The sequence below is a fragment of the Haliotis rufescens genome, unplaced genomic scaffold (genome assembly GCF_023055435.1).
Source record: "Haliotis rufescens isolate VD_foot unplaced genomic scaffold, xgHalRufe1.0.p SCAF_34, whole genome shotgun sequence".
NCBI classification, from domain to species: domain Eukaryota; kingdom Metazoa; phylum Mollusca; class Gastropoda; order Lepetellida; family Haliotidae; genus Haliotis; species Haliotis rufescens.
In genome coordinates, this window is record NW_025964046.1 from 2,567,853 (window position 1) to 2,590,983 (window position 23,131).

The following is a 23,131-nucleotide window of genomic DNA, read 5'->3' on the forward strand; positions in this document are numbered from 1 at the left end:
GCAACCCATGCTTGCCGTAGAAGGTGACTATGCTTAGCGTAAAAGGCGACTAACGGGGTCCGGTGGTTGATGAATGTCATCGATCCCAATTGCGTGGATCGATGCTCACGATATTAATCACTGGATTGTCTGGTCCAGACTCGATTATTTACAGATCGCCGTCATGTAGCTGGAATATTGCTGAGTGCGGCGTTAAACAACAACCCAAACCCAAAAATCTACATTCATGCAACTGGGAGGACCAGCTGGATCATTTCCACGTTGCATCTGACCGTGACCAGGCTTGAAACCCATCGTGCAAGCTATTACCACCATGATCTTCACCCAAGGCGGTTCCACTCAGTCTCACGTCCAAAGCTTCGACGCCCAGCTCAGCGACTAACTCCAATTAAATATGAGTAAGGTATGGGCAAAGGGAACTAACTCTAACTATCATCAAACATACATTTGTCGTTACAAAATACAACAATAATTAAGCAAAGGGTCAAACATATAACATTGTTCGGATATGACAGAACCAGATGATTTATACTACACAAAAAGGGTTTTAGTCAGTGACATATTTGGCATTCAACCTATACTGCTTGTGTCAGAATTCTGTCCCTTACATGGACCCATACATCACTGTGAGGATCAGGAAAGTCATCAAGTTCAATGATATCCTCCTCGTCCGTTACATTCAGCAGCAGTTCAGGAAGTCGACCACGGTTCACGTTTCCCACCATGAGCAGAATCACTCTGTTAGGGTTGAGGTTGGAAATGTAGTAAGCTGTTGACTTAATGATAAAGTAGGACCAGGGGTCATCCAGGAAATCGTCGGACACAACCAGTACTGTCTTCCAGCTTTTGTTAATGCTTTCTACAACATGGTCAGCTACAAACTGACCAGGTAGGAAATCTCTGTGGGGCAGAATAAGCTCCAGTCCAAGTAGATCCTCCAGTCCTATACGTAGATTTTGCATTACAAACTGAAGCTCTTCATCCGAGTGGGCTACGTAAGCATCTTTGTTGAAGTTTTGTCTAGTGACCCGCTGGATCCCACGACCCATGAGGACCAAAATGTGATGTGCAATCCTTGTCCAGTTCCGTGACACCAGCATGGCAGACACAAGTAGAAGAGCTATTAAACATATCAGTGTTATGGAGACTGGCAGCCAAAATCGACCTTGACATGAAGTCCAGTGGTAATTAAACTCGTTGTACACTGTGTGGGTTGTTGTAAGAGCACCATATTCAGTAACACATGAATAGTTCCCATTGCTGTCAAAGGTAACCGACGATGAAAATATCCACCGAACAAACAAGAGAGACTGGCATGAGCAGGAGAGAGGGTTTCCCTTCAGCCTCAGGACCAGCTTGTTCTTCTGTCCGAGACTCTCCAACATATCCATTGTGTCATCGTCAAAGTAGGTGATGGAGTTCACTGATAGGTCCAGGATGTGCAGGTCAGGCAGGTCATTGTGTTCAAAAGGAACAGACACAAGGTTATTTCTGGACACATTCAGACTGATCAGTGTCCTGATGGAACCCATATCCATATACCGTATGTCATTCCCTACTATATCTAAATAACGTAAAGCATGCATCGTCTTTAGTCCCTCCAGTACTGACCCTCCTCTTCTGAGTGTGTCTTCGTCGAAGCCCATATTGTTCAATGCAAGAGACGTCAGATTTGGAAAAGACTGCAAGAAGTCGTCTGTCATACCCCAACCTTCATTTCCAGAAAGATCAATTTTATTCAGGGATCTCAACCCGTTAGTTTGCTTCACAAGGCCCCATGCTCCATTGTAGGACAGATCTAATTTTGCTAAATGTGACGAACCTGTAATACCCGTTATAAAAAACCTCCCGAGGTGAGTAAACATTCCCCTCAACATACAGATACGTAGATTAGGAGGAAAACGTATTTCCATCCCTACTGATTCTAACTTTGGTACAGAACTATTTTCTGAAACAGGCATGTGCCTGATAAGAGTATGAAGTCTGTTTTGAGTCACTTTAAACTTAGAGTCTAGATTGCCTTCTCCTGAGTTATACATGTGGCTGTTAAATGTGTATTGGTCAGAAAAATCTAAAAAATAAAGATTTTTACATACACTAATTTGGAAAAATATAAATGGATCCCCCAAAATATTGTTATTTGATAAATCTAGATATTTAATACAATGCGAAAGGACAAGTATTAAATTTTCGTCAAGGTAAATAATGTGGCTATAGCTGAGATCCAGATGTTCGATGCAAATATGTGTCAGATAAATTAGTGTTTCCTTGGTTATAAGCTGGCTTTGAAGGTTTCGATTTCGACTAACATACTTGTTGGAATTTCTCATGAGAACTTGAGATACGTTTTTACCATTAAGGCCATAGAACGCACGTAGAGCCATAGCAGTTGGTAAGGTCATTACGTTTTCCAGAACTATTTTGGAAATATTTTTGAAAGGTAGATATGCTCCAGCATGAATTGCTAGAAGTTTGGAATCTTTTACATCCAACACCTGAACAGATGTATTCTCAAAAACGGAGAATGTGTGGTTTTGTATGGCGCCAATAGCACCGTGAATACAATCACCTTTTGATCCAGTTCCAATATTCAATGTTACCAGTTTTTGCAAATACCCAAATCCACGTCCAAATATTTCATATTCAAATGTATCGATTGTCAGTGTTTCTAAATTTATTAACCATTTGAATACCCAATCCGGAGTAGTTCCTCTCAGTCGGCAGTCGTTTTTACCAATGTTCAACTCTGTAAGACTTTGTAGAGGACGGAAGACATCTTCTGGATAGGTGTGATTGTCCAGTTGGAGATTATTGTTATTAAGGCGTAAACTGAGAAGGAGGAATAAACTTTTAAATGCGTTTGCTTCCAACCGTGATACTTGACTGTTTACAATGTTCAAATACAACAATCGGGGAAGACGCACAAACGCCTGGTCCCTGAGAACCGTTATGTTGTTCCCGCTGAGATCCAGACTGACAGTGTTGGGAGGGAGATCACCAGGAACAGAGGTAAGGTTGAGGTTCTGACAGTCAACACGGCTGCCACCAAGCTGGGGGTCTGGCTTTATTTGACATGTCTTCTGGCTTGTAGAAGAGGTCACAGTTAGTGTCAGGATAAGGCCACAGATGATCTTCATTGTGATGGCAATTTGAATAGATCTTGGTTCTGTTCCGTGTTGCAGTTCTTGATCAGTTTTAGTTGAAATCTAGAATGTATGAAGAATATATGTTAATAAAAGAATCCGTAAAACATACTTCCCTACCTGCAAGCACATTGGAGTGAGTGATTGATTGAGTGAGTGTGTTAAAATGGTAGTTTATCGGCCATATAATGGCTAGAATAAGGTATTTAAGAGTATTAAACGCTTTGAATATTATTAGACAGTATATAATATTAAACCAGTCTATAGATAACCAGCAAAAAAGGAAGATCACCGTACGAGGGGCCATTTTTTTTATGGTAATTCAACCCCTAACGACGATGCAGCCCCTTACAATTTTCGTTAATGACATAATTTACTAATTGTTAAACAATGCACTGTACTTCCTGTTAAAACAAAGAAATGATTAAACGGTAGCTTAAATTTGTAAAAGGGTACTGATTGATCATGCGTTGAGATACGAATCCCTTGTGGTGGACAAATCAAGATAGTCAAGCAAGCCATGCTTTACTGTGATTTCTTCATCTAGACTGTCATCATCATCTCCTAAATCCAACGACCCCAGTTTTCATAATAATATAAGAATTACTTAAAAAGAGGATATGCTGATTATTGTTCTAATTAAAATCCTCGCAGCTTTATTTTTTAGTCTTACAAAGCTCAAATTCGGTTTCTAAGAAAACAGACTCAGCTATGTTAGAAAATACTAGTTTAGCGAAAGTAACAGTGTTTTGTATTTGACATGTTCTACCTGATTTTTCTATAAACGATTTGTGTCATAACAATATTTATGAACGAAATTAATCCACTGAATACAACTTCTTATGGTAGACTGGCTTACAAAGCAGGAGCTTATGTTGAAACCGCGTTTGGGAATGTATTGGGCATTGTCCAATGCGGGCGAAATCTATTCGCTTGGCTGGCCACCATTCATATCTATCAGGTTACAGCGAGTGCACCTTCGAAGCCTAAATCAGGTTATGTTAACATAGGCTGTCGAGTCTATTTACCTACCTTTTTTATGTCATGTTGGTAAGATTCGGTGACTGACGTATTGTCTCTTAAACGGGTACTGTAGCTTCAACGACTCGTTCCTCTTGTGGACATTTTGTGATATGAGCTCGAGATCTTTGACAATATATTGTTATTACAGATAAGGCAAGACAAACTTACCCATACTCTCCAAAAGAAGAGCACATTCCAACAGTGAATAACCTATATTTTGACATCATTTCTAATATACTCATGTTTTTTAAAAAAATAATCAATTCACCGTATTTTCAACAAACAATAAATCATGTCATAATAACTGGATATTATGCAAGAAGGACATGGATGTTGGACTGAAACTTTTCAATGTTGGAAAATATAAGATGTATATCACGGCGGGAATAAAGTAGAGAAATACTTCTGGAAAATATGCTTCATTGTTTTGGTTGGAATAACAGTAAAACCAATTACCAGGGATCGTGTTCGTCCTCTTTATTTCTGACTCCTGTGTGAAAAATCAGTATCGGACTCTATAAGGACAAATACTTGTAACACACTTAACATAACGATTCTTTCAATAGGCGTACCTGCTACGACGTTTCTCACAAGGAATAAACAAAGCCCTTACCCCTCTCGTGTCCTGATTGAAGCTGGTTGATAAACATTTCCAAACCCAATGCTAGTGACATCCTGCTGCATATAGGACACATATTGATTCTTCGGATAGTGTGTATAACATAACATTTGCTTCAATAGACGTACCTGCTCTCATGTTCCTCGCGTTGGGTGACCATGGTTATGTGCAACTGGTGTATAAATACTTGTGCGTTGATGTGTGTACAATGTACATATATTGCGAGGGCTGAGTCATCTCAAAGCATAGGATTTTGTAAGAGGTGGGTGTGGCACATATTGCACATGATGAAACTAACCTTCAGTGAATGTATGTGTTTACACAAGGGCGCCGTATTCTGGCTGTTTGTGTGTGCGCGTCATAAGACCATTTCAGCTGAGGGCAGTTGAGGGGGCATGCAAGTATTTCAACAACATGTGGTGGGACGAGTACTTCAACAGCATGTGGTTGGACGGGTATTTCAACAAGATGTGGTCGGACGAGTATTTCAACAACAGGGGATCGGACGACTGTTTCAACAACAAGGGGTCAGACAAGTATTTCAACAACAGGGGGTCAGACGTATATTTCAACAACAGGGGATCGGACGACTGTTTCAACAACAGGGGGTCCAACGTATATTTAAAAAAAAGGGGTGTCAGACGTATATTTCAACAACAGGGGGGTCACACGTATATTTCAACAACAGGGGTAAGACGTATATTTCAACAACAGGGGGTGTGACGTATGTTTCAACAACAGGGTTCAGGCATTTTATTTTAACAATAGGGGGTCGGACGTCTATTTCAAAAACAGGGGGTCAGACGTATATTTCAACAACAGGTGGTCAGACGTATATTTCAAGAACAGGGGGTCAGACGTATGTCAACAACAGGGGCTCAGACAAGTATTTCAACAACAGGGGGTCAGACAAGTATTTCAAAAACAGGGGGTAAGACGTATATTTCAAAAACAAGGGGTCTGACGTATATTTCCAAAACAGGGGGTCAGACGTATATTTCAACAACAGGGGGTCTGACGTATATTTCAACAACAAGGGGTCTGACGTACGTTTCAACAACAGGGGGTAAGACATTTTATCTCAACAAGAGGAGGTCAGACGTTTATTTCAACAACAGGTGGTCAGACGTTTATTTCAAAAACAGGGGGTCAGACGTTTATTTCAACAACAGGGGGTCACACGTATATTTTAACAAGGGGTCAGACAAGTATTTCAAGAACAGGGGGTCAGACGTATATTTCAACAACAGGGGGTCAGACGTTTATTTCAAAAACAGGGGGTCAGACGAATATTTCAACAACAGGGGGTCTGACGTATTTTTCAAAAACAGGGGGTCAGACGTATATTTCAACAACAGAGGGTCTGACGTATATTTCAACAACAGGGGCTCAGACAAGTATTTTAAAAACAGGGGGTCAGACGTTTATTTCAACAACAGGGGGTCAGAGGTTTATTTCAAAAACAGGGGGGGGGGGGGGGGGGGGGGGGGTCACACGTATATTTCAACAACAGGGGGTCAGACAAGTATTTCAAGAACAGGGGGTCAGACGTATATTTCAACAACAGGGGGTTCAGACGTTTATTTCAAAAACAGGGGGTCAGACGTACATTTCAACAACAGGGGGTCTGACGTATATTTCAACAACATGGGCTCGGAAAAGTATTTCAAGAACAGGGGTTCAGACGTATATTTCAACAACAGGGGGTAAGACGTACGTTTATTTCAACAACAGGGGGTCATATGTATATTTCACCAACAGGGGGTCAGACGTTTATTTCAAAAACAGGGGGTCAGACGTATATTTCAACAACAAGGGGTCAGACATATATTTCAACAACAGGGCTCAGACGTTTATTTCAACAACAGGGGGTCAGACGTTTATTTGAAAAACAGGGGTTCAGACGTATATTTCAACAACAGGGGGTCAGATGTTTATTTCAACAACAGGGGGTCAGACGTATATTTCAACAACAGGGTGTCAGACGTATATTTCAACAACAGGGTGTCAGACGTTTATTTCAACAACAGGGGGTCAGACGTATATTTCAACAACAGGGTGTCAGACGTATATTTCAACAACAGGGTGTCAGACGTATATTTCAACAACAGGGGGTCAGACGTATATTTCAACAACGGGGTGGTCAGACGTATATTTCAACAACAGGGGGTCAGACGTATATTTCAACAACAGGGGGTCAGACGTATATTTCAACAACAGGGGGTCACACGTATATTTCAACAACAGGGTGTCAGATGTATATTTCAACAACAGGGGTCAGACGTATATTTCAACAACAGGGGGTCAGACGTATATTTCAAAAACAGGTGGTCAGACGTATATTTCAACAACAGGGGGTCAGACGTATATTTCAACAACAGGGGGTCAGACGTATATTTCAACAACAGGGGCTCAGACGTATATTTCAACAACAGGTGCTCAGACAAGTATTTCAAGAACAGGGGTACAGACGTATATTTCAACAACAGGGGGTAAGATGTTTATTTAAAAAAAACAGGGGGTCAGACGTATATTTCAACAACAGGGGTGAGACGTTTATTTCAACAACAGGGTGGTCACATGTATATTTCAACAACATGGGGTATGACGTATATTTCAACAACAGGTGGTCAGACGTATATTTCACCAACAGGGGGTCAGATGTATATTTCAAGAACAGGGGGTCAGACGTTTATTTCAAAAACAGGGGGGTCAGACGTATATTTCAACAACAGGGGTCAGACGTATATTTCAACAACAGGGGGTCAGACGTATATTTCAACAACATTGGGACGTGTAAGGATCGGAATAAATTTCAATGTCAATTCATCCAAGATCAAAAGTTTTATTCACATTCTCATTTCCATTCTCATTCTCAATTGTACATATGTCATATGTCAAACATCATATTTCATGGAGAATATAATTCAATTTTATTGTTAGTTCATGTTCAAATAAAGTTCATAATATGTATCACATCTTATCATCATCAATTATTAACAAATACCCAAAACCTTATCCTCGATCGAGTTGGAAGATTGACTGCAAAGGAAAAATAAACAATAATAAGTTTGCAGTTCCATATGTAAACAAAACAATAACAAAGTAAAAAAATTACTGAAACAACAAAAGTTGACAAAAGACATTAAATTGTACCAAAATAATTACAAGAGCATTTGCACAGAAAGAAAATGCATAATATAATGTTATATGATGCAATTTAAATTGAAAATACTTGATGAAAATACAACTTTAAATTAACTAGAATGTAAACATTAGTGATTGAAAACTGAACACATTTTCTTTACGTCAGAAAAAAAAGTTACAAATACAACATTTTGGGAATTAAAATTGCTACAGAAATATATTGACAATGGAAAAGAAATGCATGAAAACACACCATTTTGGCAGACCCATATTCTTTTAATTCATTCTTTTCTTATTTTTGACCGCATGGGTCCTAATTCTCTCAATCCATTAACTAAAAAGCATGGCATGAAGCCTTAACAGGCTTACCTCCCTTGGTATCCTGAAGCATACATAAAATAACACTCTTTTTACTGTTAAATTTGGAATGAAAATTGAAGAACATTTTAAACTTTAATAATTTGGAAAAAATAATAAAAATTATTTTAGAGATGCTATTTTTTTTACCGTAACAGGACGAGTATTTCCACAACATGTGTTGGGACGAGTATTTCAACAACATGTGGTGGAACGGTTATTTCGACAACAGGGGGGGGGGGGGGGGCAGACGAGTATTTCAACATGTGTTTGGACGAGTATTTCAACAACATGTGTTTGGACCAGTATTTCGGGGCACTCAGCCATCAGATTCCATCTCTCTGGCAACACAGGGATGCAACCTTCGGGAAATAGGTTGCCCAATTTCGCCATCTCTTTCAACCAGCAGGTGGATAAAAGGGGCAACCCCCAGTCCCTGGGTCCCCACGGGCAAATAGTATAAGTATATTTCATGCAGTAACTGTTCAAATAAATAACATAGTTTGGATATGACAGAACCAGATGATTTATACTACACAAAAAGGGTTTTAGTCAGTGACATATTTTGCATTCAACCTATACTGCTTGTGTCAGAATTCTGTCCCTTACATGGACCCATACATCACTGTGAGGATCAGGGAAGTCATCAAGTTGGATGATATCCTCCTCGTCAGTTACATTCAGCAGCAGTTCAGGAAGTCGACCACGGTTCACGTTTCCCACCATGAGCAGAATCACTCTGTTAGTGTTGAGGTTGGAAATGTAGTAAGCTGTTGACTTAATGATAAAGTAGGACCAGGGGTCATCCAGGAAATCGTCGGACACAACCAGTACTGTCTTCCAGCTTTTGTTAATGCTTTCTACAACATGGTCAGCTACAAACTGACCAGGTAGGAAATCTCTGTGGGGCAGAATAAGCTTCAGTCCACATAGATCCTCCAGTCCTATACGTAGATCTTGCATAACAAACTGAAGCTCTTCATCCGAGTGGGCTACGTAAGCATCTTTGTTGAAGTTTTGTCTAGTGACCCGCTGGATCCCACGACCCATCAGGACCAAAATGTGATGTGCAATCCTTGTCCAGTTCCGTGACACCAGCATGGCAGACACAAGTAGAAGAGCTATTAAACACATCAGTGTTATGGAGACTGGCAGCCAAAATCGACCTTGACATGAAGTCCAGTGGTAATTAAACTCGTTGTACACTGTGTGGGTTGTTGTAAGAGCACCATATTCAGTAACACATGAATAGTTCCCATTGCTGTCAAAGGTAACCGACGATGAAAATATCCACCGAACAAACAAGAGAGAATGGCATGAGCAGGAGAGAGGGTTTCCCTTCAGCCTCAGGACCAGCTTGTTCTTCTGTCCGAGACTCTCCAACATATCCATTGTGTCGTCGTCAAAGTAGGTGATGGAGTTCACTGATAGGTCCAGGATGTGCAGGTCAGGCAGGTCATTGTGTTCAAAAGGAACAGACACAAGGTTATTTCTGGACACATTCAGACTGATCAGTGTCCTGATTGAACCCATATCCATATACCGTATGTCATTCCCTACTATATCTAAATAACGTAAAGCATGCATCGTCTTTAGTCCCTCCAGTACTGACCCTCCTCTTCTGAGTGTTTCCTTGTCGAAACCCATATTGTTCAATGCAAGAGACGTCATATTTGGAAATGAGAGCAAGAAATCTTTTGTCATCCCCCTACCTTCATTGCCAGAAAGATCGACTTCATTTAAGAAGCTCAACCCGTTAATTTGCTTTACAAAGCCCCATGCTCCATTGTAGGACAGATCTAATTTTGCTAAATGTGCCGAACCTGTAATACCCGTTATAAAAAACTCCCCAAAATAACGAGTTATTCCACTTAATATACAGATACGTAGATTAGGAGGAAAACGTATTCCCGCCCCTACTGATTCTAACTTTGATACAGAACAATTTTCGGGACTAATTCTGTGCCTATAAAGATTATAGAGTCCGTTTTCAGTCACTTTAAACTGAGAGTTTAAATTGCCTTGTCCTAAGTCATACCTGCGTTTATTAAATTTACTTTGACCAGAAGCATCTAAAAACAACAGATTTTTACATAAACTCATTTGGAAAAATATAAATGTATTCCCCAAAATATTGTTATTTGACAAATCTAGATATTTTATGCAACGCGAAATGATTAGAAGGAAGTTTTCGTCAAGGTAAATAATGTGGCTATAGCTGAGATCCAGATGTTCGATGCAAATATGTGTCAGATAAATTAGTGTTTCCTTGGTTATAAGCTGGCTTTGAAGGTTTCGATTTAGACTGACATATTTGTTGGAATTTCTCATGAGAACTTGAGATACGTTTTTACCATTAAGGCCATAGAACGCACGTAGAGCCATAGCAGTTGGTAAGGTCATTACGTTTTCCAGAACTATTTTGGAAATATTTTTGAAAGGTAGAAATGCTCCAGCATGAATTGCAAGAAGTTTGGAATCTTTTACATTCAGCACCTGTACAGATGTATTCTCAAAAACGGAGAATGTGTGGTTTTGTAAAACGGTAATAGCACTGTAAATACAGTCATCATCAGATCCAGTCCCTATATTCAAAGTTACCAGTTTTTGCAAATACCCAAATCCACTTCCAAATATTTCTCGTTGGAACGTATCAATTGTCAGTGTTTCTAAATGTATTAACCATTTGAATATCCAATCCGGAGTAGTTCCTCTTTTTCGGCAGTCGTTGTTACCAATGTTCAACTCTGTAAGACTTTGTAGAGGACGGAAGACATCTTCTGGATAGGTGTGATTGTCCAGTTGGAGATTATTGTTATTAAGGCGTAAACTGAGAAGGAGGGATAAACTTTTAAATGCGTTTGCTTCCAACCGTGATACTTGACTGTTTACAATGTTCAAATACAACAATCGGGGAAGACGCACAAACGCCTGGTCCCTGAGAACCGTTATGTTATTCCCGCTGAGATCCAGACTGACAGTGTTGGGAGGGAGATCACCAGGAACAGAGGTAAGGTTGAGGTTCTGACAGTCAACACGGCTGCCACCAAGCTGGGGGTCTGGCTTTATTTGACATGTCTTCTGGCTTGTAGAAGAGGTCACAGTTAGTGTCAGGATAAGGCCACAGATGATCTTCATTGTGATGGCAATTTGAAATGACCTCAGGTCTGCTCCGTGTTGCAGTTCTTGTTGTCAGTTTTAGTTGGAGCCTGGAATGTTTGGAAAATTGGGTCACAAGGCTCACGACATCATACATGTCAAAATGCAGTATAATAAAATGTAAACAAGAATGCGCCAAAGTTGCCTTCCTACGAGCATCCACATCGGATTACACTCAATCAGTCATATGCTTACTTGAGGACTGAACTTAAGTATCAAAGTGATTGCTATGGATGGGGAGTCTGGACTAATTTAACTTTTTGACAGAACTTCAGTTATACCACGGATTATCAGCATAATGCAACAGTGAGAATCTAAGGGACGGACCATTTGATATTCTGGTGGAGGCCTGGGATTTTTATTCGAGTCCCTTTACAAGTTTAGTAAAAAAAATTAAACGTTCGCTCGTCACGCCGTACAATGTGTGCCCCCATGTCTGGTGTACCCCACATTGATATTGCTGGTTAATTGCGTAAAGCGGCGTTAAATCAAACTCACTCGCATCGCCAGAGAATAACCAGTCTTGAATTTCCAACCAAATCCGCACGCACATGTTGCGTCTACGACAGTTAAACTATTGCACAGGGTAACACTTAATGGTGGGTTCAGCTATCCTAAACCGCTTATATGTCCGTCCGAGAAAGTACGTTTTCACAAACGTTACAGGAAACAAATTTAATGCGAGTCATCAATACGAAGCCAAAGCAAGCTTTTACAAAACAATAAATTTCCTGAACTGCTCAGTGAAAACACGGATGTTTGGAACAACATAAACCATATTAATTTCAATTCATTCCCTGTTGTCCCCTTGCGCAGTGTTTTTGACTTCTATGCGATAACCTCCCTAACATACTGAATTTGATAAACACTGTCTTTCAACAGTATGTGAGCGCAGTAGCCTATTCAGGCTTTTTTCTCATCCGATGTCTACATCCTACTACATATAGGACACATTGTAATGTGTTCGCAGATGATTATCTGTCTGTCTGTCTGTCTGTCCGTCTCTAGCTCTCCCACTCTCTCTCCCTCTCTCTCCCCTCTCTCCTCTCAATCTCTCTCTCCCCCTCTCTCCTCTCTCTCGCTCTCTCCCTCTCTCTTCCTCTCTAGCTCTCCCTCTCTCCCCCTCCCTCCCCTCTCTCTCCTCTCTCTTTCACACTCTCTCTCTCTCTCTCAAGCTCTCTCACTCTGTGTGTGTGAATCAGAGATTCGTATATGTATATTAACAACTAACAGATAAACAATATCCTGTAACATTGGTTTCAATAGACGTACCTGCTACCATGCTCCTCGCGCTGAATCCAAACAAATCCTCACCTCATTTGTGACCCTGCTTAAGTGAAACTGTAGAACTACTTCCGCCTAACACATACACGTGAAACTGTATAACTACTTCTGCCTAACACATACTGTTGCGTGTTAATGTCCATGTTTCGCTAGGGCTGATGGTTAAAAGGAACAGATGCATTTACCATCATCATCTTCGCCTAAATCCAACAATCCCAGTTTTCACAATGATATAAGAACTACTTAAAAAAGGATATGATCATTATTGTTCTAATTAAAATCCTCAAAGTTTTATTTTTAAGTCTTACATAACTCAACTTAGTTTCTAAAAAGCCCAGACTCAGCTATGTTAGAAAATACTAGTTTCAATCTTAAACACCTCATTAGCGAAAATAACAGTGTTTTGTATTTAACATGTTCTACCTGATTTTACTATAGAAGATTTGTGTCATAACAATATTTATGAACGAAATTATGCCAACGAATACAACTTCTTATGGTAGGCTGGCTTACAAAGCAGGAGCTTATGTTGAAACTACGTTTGGGAATGTATTGGGCATTGTCCAATGCGGGCGAAATCTATTTGCTTGGCTGGCCAGTGTTAGATTTACAAATTTAGTCACTGGCATCTAAATGCGGAGTCAGGATTTTAGAAAATATGTATATTTTCGAAATAGTATGAAGTATCATGATTGAAATAGGTTTCATAATATTTTATTTCTTAAAAAAAGAATTCTTCCCATTCTATTTCATAAAATGTCAAAGTTTATGTCTATTTGGTAACTACGTACTCCAGTCTGTTTCGTTTTTTTCAATGATCATAGTTTTCGTTTTTCCCGGTGTTCTCCACACGCAGCCCACGTGAGGTCCATGTGGGGTTTGACATTTTTACGATATGGCAGCAAAAATTCATAATTTCCCCGTTATAATCGCACGATGTTTGTTTAATATCAGTCTGCAACCCAATTTGTGCCCCACCACGAAAACAATGACGTAGCACTCACCTGACCTATCACGTATCACACCTGTGAACCTAGTACAACCTACTACGTAGCACACACCTGTACACACTTGACATTCACAATGGCGGAATATTTGATGATTTTTGATCTGAATAGTTTCGTGAATACTGTACATAAATGACAAACGACTATATCAGGTGAAATTACATTTAATTTCTCAATTATTCTCACTTTATACAAATAATAATTGTCTTTGACGACATGAATCTTAAGCTCAGATTGTTAATCGCTAAAAATGCGATGTAACGTGCGTATTGTTGAAACACTGAGTCTCCGGAGAAGTGAATTGCCATTTTTCTGTAATGTCATTTTACCAAAATAGAATTCTTCGATATTTATCGATTATTGATCGATATGTGACTACCGATAATCGATCTGAGTAATCCATAACGATAACCAGCCCTAGAAATTATAAGATGTATATCACGGCGGGAATAAAGTAGAGAAATACTTCTGGAAAATATGCTTCCTTGTTTGGGTTGGAATAACAGTAAAACCAATTACCAGGGTTCGTGTTCGTCCTCGTTATTTCTGACTCCCGTGTGAAAAATCAGTATCGGACTCTATAAGGACAAATACTTGTAACACACTTAACATAACGATTCTTTCAATAGGCGTACCTGCTACGACGTTTCTCACAAGGAATAAACAAAGCCCTTACCCCTCTCGTGTCCTGATTGAAGCTGGTTGATAAACATTTCCAAACCCAATGCTAGTGACATCCTGCTGCATATAGGACACATATTGATTCTTCGGATAGTGTGTATAACATAACATTTGCTTCAATAGACGTTCCTGCTCTCATGTTCCTCGCGTTTGGTGACCTTGGTTATGTGCGACTGGTGTATAAATACTTGTGCGTTGATGTGTGTACAATGTACATATATTGCGAGGGCTAAGTCATCTCAATGCATAGGATTTTGTAAGAGGTGGGTGTGGCACATATTGCACATGATGAAACTAACCTTCAGTGAATGTATGTGTTTACACAAGGGCGCCGTATTCTGGCTGTTTGTGTGTGCGCGTCATAAGACCATTTCAGCTGAGGGCAGTTGAGGGGGCATGCAAGTATTTCAACAACATGTGGTGGGACGAGTACTTCAACAGCATGTGGTTGGACGGGTATTTCAACAAGATGTGGTCGGACGAGTATTTCAACAACAGGGGATCGGACGACTGTTTCAACAACAAGGGGTCAGACAAGTATTTCAACAACAGGGGGTCAGACGTATATTTCAACAACAGGGGATCGGACGACTGTTTCAACAACAGGGGGTCCAACGTATATTTAAAAAAAAGGGGTGTCAGACGTATATTTCAACAACAGGGGGGTCACACGTATATTTCAACAACAGGGGTAAGACGTATATTTCAACAACAGGGGGTGTGACGTATGTTTCAACAACAGGGTTCAGGCATTTTATTTTAACAATAGGGGGTCGGACGTCTATTTCAAAAACAGGGGGTCAGACGTATATTTCAACAACAGGTGGTCAGACGTATATTTCAAGAACAGGGGGTCAGACGTATGTCAACAACAGGGGCTCAGACAAGTATTTCAACAACAGGGGGTCAGACAAGTATTTCAAAAACAGGGGGTAAGACGTATATTTCAAAAACAAGGGGTCTGACGTATATTTCCAAAACAGGGGGTCAGACGTATATTTCAACAACAGGGGGTCTGACGTATATTTCAACAACAAGGGGTCTGACGTACGTTTCAACAACAGGGGGTAAGACATTTTATCTCAACAAGAGGAGGTCAGACGTTTATTTCAACAACAGGTGGTCAGACGTTTATTTCAAAAACAGGGGGTCAGACGTTTATTTCAACAACAGGGGGTCACACGTATATTTTAACAACAAGGGGTCAGACAAGTATTTCAAGAACAGGGGGTCAGACGTATATTTCAACAACAGGGGGTCAGACGTTTATTTGAAAAACAGGGGGTCAGACGAATATTTCAACAACAGGGGGTCTGACGTATTTTTCAAAAACAGGGGGTCAGACGTATATTTCAACAACAGAGGGTCTGACGTATATTTCAACAACAGGGGCTCAGACAAGTATTTTAAAAACAGGGGGTCAGACGTTTATTTCAACAACAGGGGGTCAGAGGTTTATTTCAAAAACAGGGGGGGGGGGGGGGGGGGGGGGGGGGGTCACACGTATATTTCAACAACAGGGGGTCAGACAAGTATTTCAAGAACAGGGGGTCAGACGTATATTTCAACAACAGGGGGTTCAGACGTTTATTTAAAAAACAGGGGGTCAGACGTACATTTCAACAACAGGGGGTCTGACGTATATTTCAACAACATGGGCTCGGAAAAGTATTTCAAGAACAGGGGTTCAGACGTATATTTCAACAACAGGGGGTAAGACGTACGTTTATTTCAACAACAGGGGGTCATATGTATATTTCACCAACAGGGGGTCAGACGTTTATTTCAAAAACAGGGGGTCAGACGTATATTTCAACAACAAGGGGTCAGACATATATTTCAACAACAGGGCTCAGACGTTTATTTCAACAACAGGGGGTCAGACGTTTATTTGAAAAACAGGGGTTCAGACGTATATTTCAACAACAGGGGGTCAGATGTTTATTTCAACAACAGGGGGTCAGACGTATATTTCAACAACAGGGTGTCAGACGTATATTTCAACAACAGGGTGTCAGACGTTTATTTCAACAACAGGGGGTCAGACGTATATTTCAACAACAGGGGGTCAGACGTATATTTCAACAACAGGGTGTCAGACGTATATTTCAACAACAGGGGGTCAGACGTATATTTCAACAACGGGGTGGTCAGACGTATATTTCAACAACAGGGGGTCAGACGTATATTTCAACAACAGGGGGTCAGACGTATATTTCAACAACAGGGGGTCACACGTATATTTCAACAACAGGGTGTCAGATGTATATTTCAACAACAGGGGTCAGACGTATATTTCAACAACAGGGGGTCAGACGTATATTTCAAAAACAGGTGGTCAGACGTATATTTCAACAACAGGGGGTCAGACGTATATTTCAACAACAGGGGGTCAGACGTATATTTCAACAACAGGGGTTCAGACGTATATTTCAACAACAGGTGCTCAGACAAGTATTTCAAGAACAGGGGTACAGACGTATATTTCAACAACAGGGGGTAAGATGTTTATTTAAAAAAAACAGGGGGTCAGACGTATATTTCAACAACAGGGGTGAGACGTTTATTTCAACAACAGGGTGGTCACATGTATATTTCAACAACATGGGGTATGACGTATATTTCAACAACAGGTGGTCAGACGTATATTTCACCAACAGGGGGTCAGATGTATATTTCAAGAACAGGGGGTCAGACGTTTATTTCAAAAACAGGGGGGTCAGACGTATATTTCAACAACAGGGGTCAGACGTATATTTCAACAACAGGGGGTCAGACGTATATTTCAACAACATTGGGACGTGTAAGGATCGGAATAAATTTCAATGTCAATTCATCCAAGATCAAAAGTTTTATTCACATTCTCATTTCCATTCTCATTCTCAATTGTACATATGTCATATGTCAAACATCATATTTCATGGAGAATATAATTCAATTTTATTGTTAGTTCATGTTCAAATAAAGTTCATAATATGTATCACATCTTATCATCATCAATTATTAACAAATACCCAAAACCTTATCCTCGATCGAGTTGGAAGATTGACTGCAAAGGAAAAATAAACAATAATAAGTTTGCAGTTCCATATGTAAACAAAACAATAACAAAGTAGAAAAATTACTGAAACAACAAAAGTTGACAAAAGACATTAAATTGTACCAAATTAATTACAAGAGCATTTGCACAGAAAGAAAATGCATAATATAATGTTATATGATGCAATTTAAATTGAAAATACTTGATGAAAATACAACTTTAAATTAACTAGAATGTAAACATTAGTGATTGAAAACTGAACACATTTTCTTTACGTCAGAAAAAAAAGTTACAAATACAACATTTTGGGAATTAAAATTGCTACAGAAATATATTGACAATGGAAAAGAAATGCATGAAAACACACCATTTTGGCAGACCCATATTCTTTTAATTCATTCTTTTCTTATTTTTGACCGCATGGGTCCTAATTCTCTCAATCCATTAACTAAAAAGCATGGCATGAAGCCTTAACAGGCTTACCTCCCTTGGTATCCTGAAGCATACATAAAATAACACTCTTTTTACTGTTAAATTTGGAATGAAAATTGAAGAACATTTTAAACTTTAATAATTTGGAAAAAATAATAAAAATTATTTTAGAGATGCTATTTTTTTTACCGTAACAGGACGAGTATTTCCACAACATGTGTTGGGACGAGTATTTCAACAACATGTGGTGGAACGGTTATTTCGACAACAGGGGGGGGGGCAGACGAGTATTTCAACATGTGTTTGGACGAGTATTTCAACAACATGTGTTTGGACCAGTATTTCGGGGCACTCAGCCATCAGATTCCATCTCTCTGGCAACACAGGGATGCAACCTTCGGGAAATAGGTTGCCCAATTTCGCCATCTCTTTCAACCAGCAGGTGGATAAAAGGGGCAACCCCCAGTCCCTGGGTCCCCACGGGCAAATAGTATAAGTATATTTCATGCAGTAACTGTTCAAATAAATAACATAGTTTGGATATGACAGAACCAGATGATTTATACTACACAAAAAGTGTTTTAGTCAGTGACATATTTTGCATTCAACCTATACTGCTTGTGTCAGAATTCTGTCCCTTACATGGACCCATACATCACTGTGAGGATCAGGGAAGTCATCAAGTTGGATGATATCCTCCTCGTCAGTTACATTCAGCAGCAGTTCAGGAAGTCGACCACGGTTCACGTTTCCCACCATGAGCAGAATCACTCTGTTAGGGTTGAGGTTGGAAATGTAGTAAGCTGTTGACTTAATGATAAAGTAGGACCAGGGGTCATCCAGGAAATCGTCGGACACAACCAGTACTGTCTTCCAGCTTTTGTTAATGCTTTCTACAACATGGTCAGCTACAAACTGACCAGGTAGGAAATCTCTGTGGGGCAGAATAAGCTTCAGTCCAAGTAGATCCTCCAGTCCTATACGTAGATCTTGCATAACAAACTGAAGCTCTTCATCCGAGTGGGCTACGTAAGCATCTTTGTTGAAGTTTTGTCTAGTGACCCGCTGGATCCCACGACCCATGAGTACCAAAATGTGATGTGCAATCCTTGTCCAGTTCCGTGACACCAGCATGGCAGACACAAGTAGATGAGCTATTAAACACATCAGTGTTATGGAGACTGGCAGCCAAAATCGACCTTGACATGAAGTCCAGTGGTAATTAAACTCGTTGTACACTGTGTGGGTTGTTGTAAGAGCACCATATTCAGTAACACATGAATAGTTCCCATTGCTGTCAAAGGTAACCGACGATGAAAATATCCACCGAACAAACAAGAGAGACTGGCATGAGCAGGAGAGAGGGTTTCCCTTCAGCCTCAGGACCAGCTTGTTCTTCTGTCCGAGACTCTCCAACATATCCATTGTGTCGTCGTCAAAGTAGGTGATGGAGTTCACTGATAGGTCCAGGATGTGCAGGTCAGGCAGGTCATTGTGTTCAAAAGGAACAGACACAAGGTTATTTCTGGACACATTCAGACTGATCAGTGTCCTGATGGACCCCATATCCATATACCGTATGTCATTCCCTACTATATCTAAATAACGTAAAGCACGCATCGTCTTTAGTCCCTCCAGTACTGACCCTCCTCTTCTGAGTGTGTCCTCGTCGAAGCCCATATTGTTCAATGCAAGAGACGTCAGATTTGGAAAAGACTGCAAGAAGTCGTCTGTCATACCCCAACCTTCATTTCCAGAGAGATCAATTTTATTCAGGTATCTCAACCCGTTAGTTTGCTTTACAAGGCCCCATGCTCCATTGTAGGACAGATCTAATTTTGCTAAATGTGACGAACCTGTAATACCCGTTATAAAAAACCTCCCCAGGTGAGTAAACATTCCCCTCAACATACAGATACGTAGATTAGGAGGAAAACGTATTCCCATCCCTACTGATTCTAACTTTGATACAGAACTATTTTCTGAAACAGGCATGTGCCTGATAAGAGTATGAAGTCTGTTTTGAGTCACTTTAAACTTAGAGTCTAGATTGCCTTCTCCTGAGTTATACATGTGGCTGTTAAATGTGTATTGGTCAGAAAAATCTAAAAAATATAGATTTTTACATACACTAATTTGGAAAAATATAAATGGATCCCCCAAAATATTGTTATTTGATAAATCTAGATAATTAATACAATGCGAAAGGACAAGTATTAAATTTTCGTCAAGGTAAATAATGTGGCTATAGCTGAGATCCAGATGTTCGATGCAAATATGTGTCAGATAAATTAGTGTTTCCTTGGTTATAAGCTGGCTTTGAAGGTTTCGATTTCGACTAATATACCTGTTGGTTGGAATTTCTCATGAGAACTTGAGATACGTTTTTACCATTAAGGCCATAGAACGCACGTAGAGCCATAGCAGTTGGTAAGGTCATTACGTTTTCCAGAACTATTGTGGAAATATTTTTGAAAGGCAGAAATGCTCCAGCATGAATTGCAAGAAGATTGGAATCTTTTACATCCAACACCTGAACAGATGTATTCTCAAAAACGGAGAATGTGTGGTTTTGTATGGCACCGTGAATACAATCACCTTTTGATCCAGTTCCAATATTCAATGTTACCAGTTTTTGCAAATACCCAAATCCACTTCCAAATATTTCATATTCAAATGTATCAATTGTCAGTGTTTCTAAATTTATTAACCATTTGAATATCCAATCCGGAGTAGTTCCTCTCAGTCGGCAGTCGTTGTTACCAATGTTCAACTCTGTAAGACTTTGTAGAGGACGGAAGACATCTTCTGGATAGGTGTGATTGTCCAGTTGGAGATTATTGTTATTAAGGCGTAAACTGAGAAGGAGGGATAAACCTTTAAATGCGTTTGCTTCCAACCGTGATACTTGACAGTTTACAATGTTCAAATACAACAATCGGGGAAGACACACAAACGCCTGGTCCCTGAGAACCGTTATGTTGTTCCCGCTGAGATCCAGACTGACAGTGTTGGGAGGGAGATCACCAGGAACAGAGGTAAGGTTGAGGTTCTGACAGTCAACACGGCTACCACCAAGCTGGGGGTCTGGCTTTATTTGACATGTCTTCTGGCTTGTAGAAGAGGTCACAGTTAGTGTCAGGATAAGGCCACAGATGATCTTCATTGTGATGGCAATTTGGATAGATCTCGGTTCTGTTCCGTGTCGCAGTTCTTGATCAGTTTTAGTTGAAATCTAGAATGTATGAAGAATATATGTAAATAAAAGAATCCGTAAAACATACTTCCCTACCTGCAAGCACATTGGAGTGATTGATTGATTGAGTGAGTGTGTTAAAATGGTAGTGTATCGGCCATATAATGGCTAGAATAAGGTATTAAAGAGTATTAAACGCTTTGAATATTATTAGACAGTATATAATATTAAACCAGGCTATAGATAACCAGCAAAAAAGGAAGATCACCGTACGAGGGACCATTTTTTATGCTAATTCAACCCCTAACGACGATGCAGCCACTAACAATTTTCGTTTATGACATAATTTACTAATTGTTAAACAATGCACTGTACTTCCTGTTAAAACAAAGAAATGATTAAATGGTAGCTTAATTTTGTAAAAGGGTACTGATTGGTCATGCGTTGAGATACGAATCCCTTGTGGTGGACAAATCAAGATAGTCAAGCAAGCCATGCTTTACTGTGATTTCTTCATCTAGACTGTCATCATCATCTTCGCCTAAATCCAACGACCCAAGTTTTCATAATGATATAAGAATTACTTAAAAAGAGGATATGCTGATTATTGTTCTAATTAAAATCCTCGAAGCTTTATTTTTTAGTATTACAAAGCTCAAATTTGGTTTCTAAGAAAACAGACTCAGCTATGTTAGAAAATACTAGTTTAGCGAAAGTAACAGTGTTTTTTATTTAACATGTTCTACCTGAATTTTCTATAAAAGATTTGTGACATAACAATATTTATGAACGAAATTATGCCACTGAATACAATTTCTTATGGTAGACTGGCTTACAAAGCAGGAGATTATGTAGAAACTGCGTTTGGGAATGTATTGGGCATTGTCCAATGCGGGCGAAATCTATTCGCTTGGCTGGCCACCCATTCATATCTATCAGGTTACAGCGAGTGCACCTTCGAAGCCTAAATCAGGTTATGTTAACAAAGACTGTCGAGTCTATTCTCCTACCTTTTTTATGTCATGTTGGTAAGATTCGGTGACTGACGTATTGTCTCTTAAACGGGTACTGTAGTCTCAACGACTCGTTCCACATGTGGACATTTTGTGATATGAGCTCGAGTTCATTGACAATATATTGTAATTACAGATAAGGCAAGACAACTGGTGACAGTAAACTTACACATACTCTCCAAAAGAAGTGCACATTCCAACAGTGAATAACCTATATTTTGACATCATTTCTAATATACTCATGGTTTTTTTTAAAAATAATCCATTCACCGTATTTTCAACAAACAATAAATCATGTCATTATAACTGGATATTATGCAAGAAGGACATGGATGGTTGAACTCAACATTTTCAATGTTGGAAATTATAAAATGTATATCACGGCGGGAATAAAGTAGAGAAATACTTCTGGAAAATATGCTTCATTGTTTGGGTTGGAATAACAGTAAAACCAATTACCAGGGATCGTGTTCGTCCTCGTTATTTCTGACTCCCGTGTGAAAAATCAGTATCGGACTCTATAAGGACAAATATTTTTAACACACTTAACATAACGATTCTTTCAATAGGCGTACCTGCTACGACGTTTCTCACAAGGAATAAACAAAGCCCTTACCCCTCTCGTGTCCTGATTGAGGCTGGTTGATAAACATTTCCAAACCCAATGCTAGTGACATCCTGCTGCATATAGGACACATATTGATTCTTCGGGTAGTGTGTATAACATAACATTTGCTTCAATAGACGTTCCTGCTCTCATGTTCCTCGACTGGTGTATAGATACTTGTACATATATTGCGAGGGCTGAGTCATCTCAAAGCAGAGGGTTTTGTAAGAGGTGGGTAGGGCACATATTACTCATGATGTAAATAACCTTCAGTGAATGTATGTGTTTACATAAGGGCGCCGTGTTCTGGCTGTTTGTGTGTGCGCGTGCAAGGGTCTCATAAGACCATTTCAGCTGAGGGCAGTGGAGGGGGTCTATACAAGTATTTCAACAACATGTGGTTGGACGAGTATATCAAGAGCA

The 23,131-nt window shown here is 39.7% G+C and overlaps 2 protein-coding genes across 7 annotated transcripts; both read right to left on the bottom strand.

Moving 5' to 3' along the window:
- Window positions 1–509: 509 nt before the first annotated feature.
- Window positions 510–22,863, bottom strand: LOC125371611 (toll-like receptor 4). Of its 6 annotated transcripts, none has more exons than XM_048380944.1 (2): window positions 22,718–22,863; window positions 510–3,206 (listed from the first exon to the last, which is right to left on the bottom strand). In XM_048380944.1, exon 2 carries the CDS (start codon window positions 3,135–3,137, stop codon window positions 576–578), a length of 2,562 nt encoding a protein of 853 aa, XP_048236901.1. In that variant the 5' UTR covers window positions 3,138–3,206; window positions 22,718–22,863; the 3' UTR covers window positions 510–575. The 6 variants fall into 6 exon arrangements, 5 of the variants coding, with proteins under 5 accessions (XP_048236901.1, XP_048236900.1, XP_048236898.1 ...); XM_048380943.1 differs by lacking the exon at window positions 22,718–22,863 and adding an exon at window positions 4,914–5,097; XM_048380941.1 differs by lacking the exon at window positions 22,718–22,863 and adding an exon at window positions 4,780–5,097.
- Window positions 18,502–19,572, bottom strand: LOC125372041 (toll-like receptor 4). The gene has a single exon (XM_048380914.1). The coding sequence runs from the start codon at window positions 19,570–19,572 to the stop codon at window positions 18,502–18,504; it is 1,071 nt and encodes a 356-aa protein (XP_048236871.1).
- Window positions 22,864–23,131: the final 268 nt, after the last annotated feature.

Excerpts from the sequence above, each read along its gene's own strand:
- LOC125372041 (XM_048380914.1), bottom strand. The coding sequence starts at position 19,572 with ATGGGCTTCGACGAGGACACACTCAGAAGAGGAGGGTCAGTACTGGAG.
- LOC125371611 (XM_048380944.1), bottom strand. The coding sequence starts at position 3,137 with ATGAAGATCATCTGTGGCCTTATCCTGACACTAACTGTGACCTCTTCT.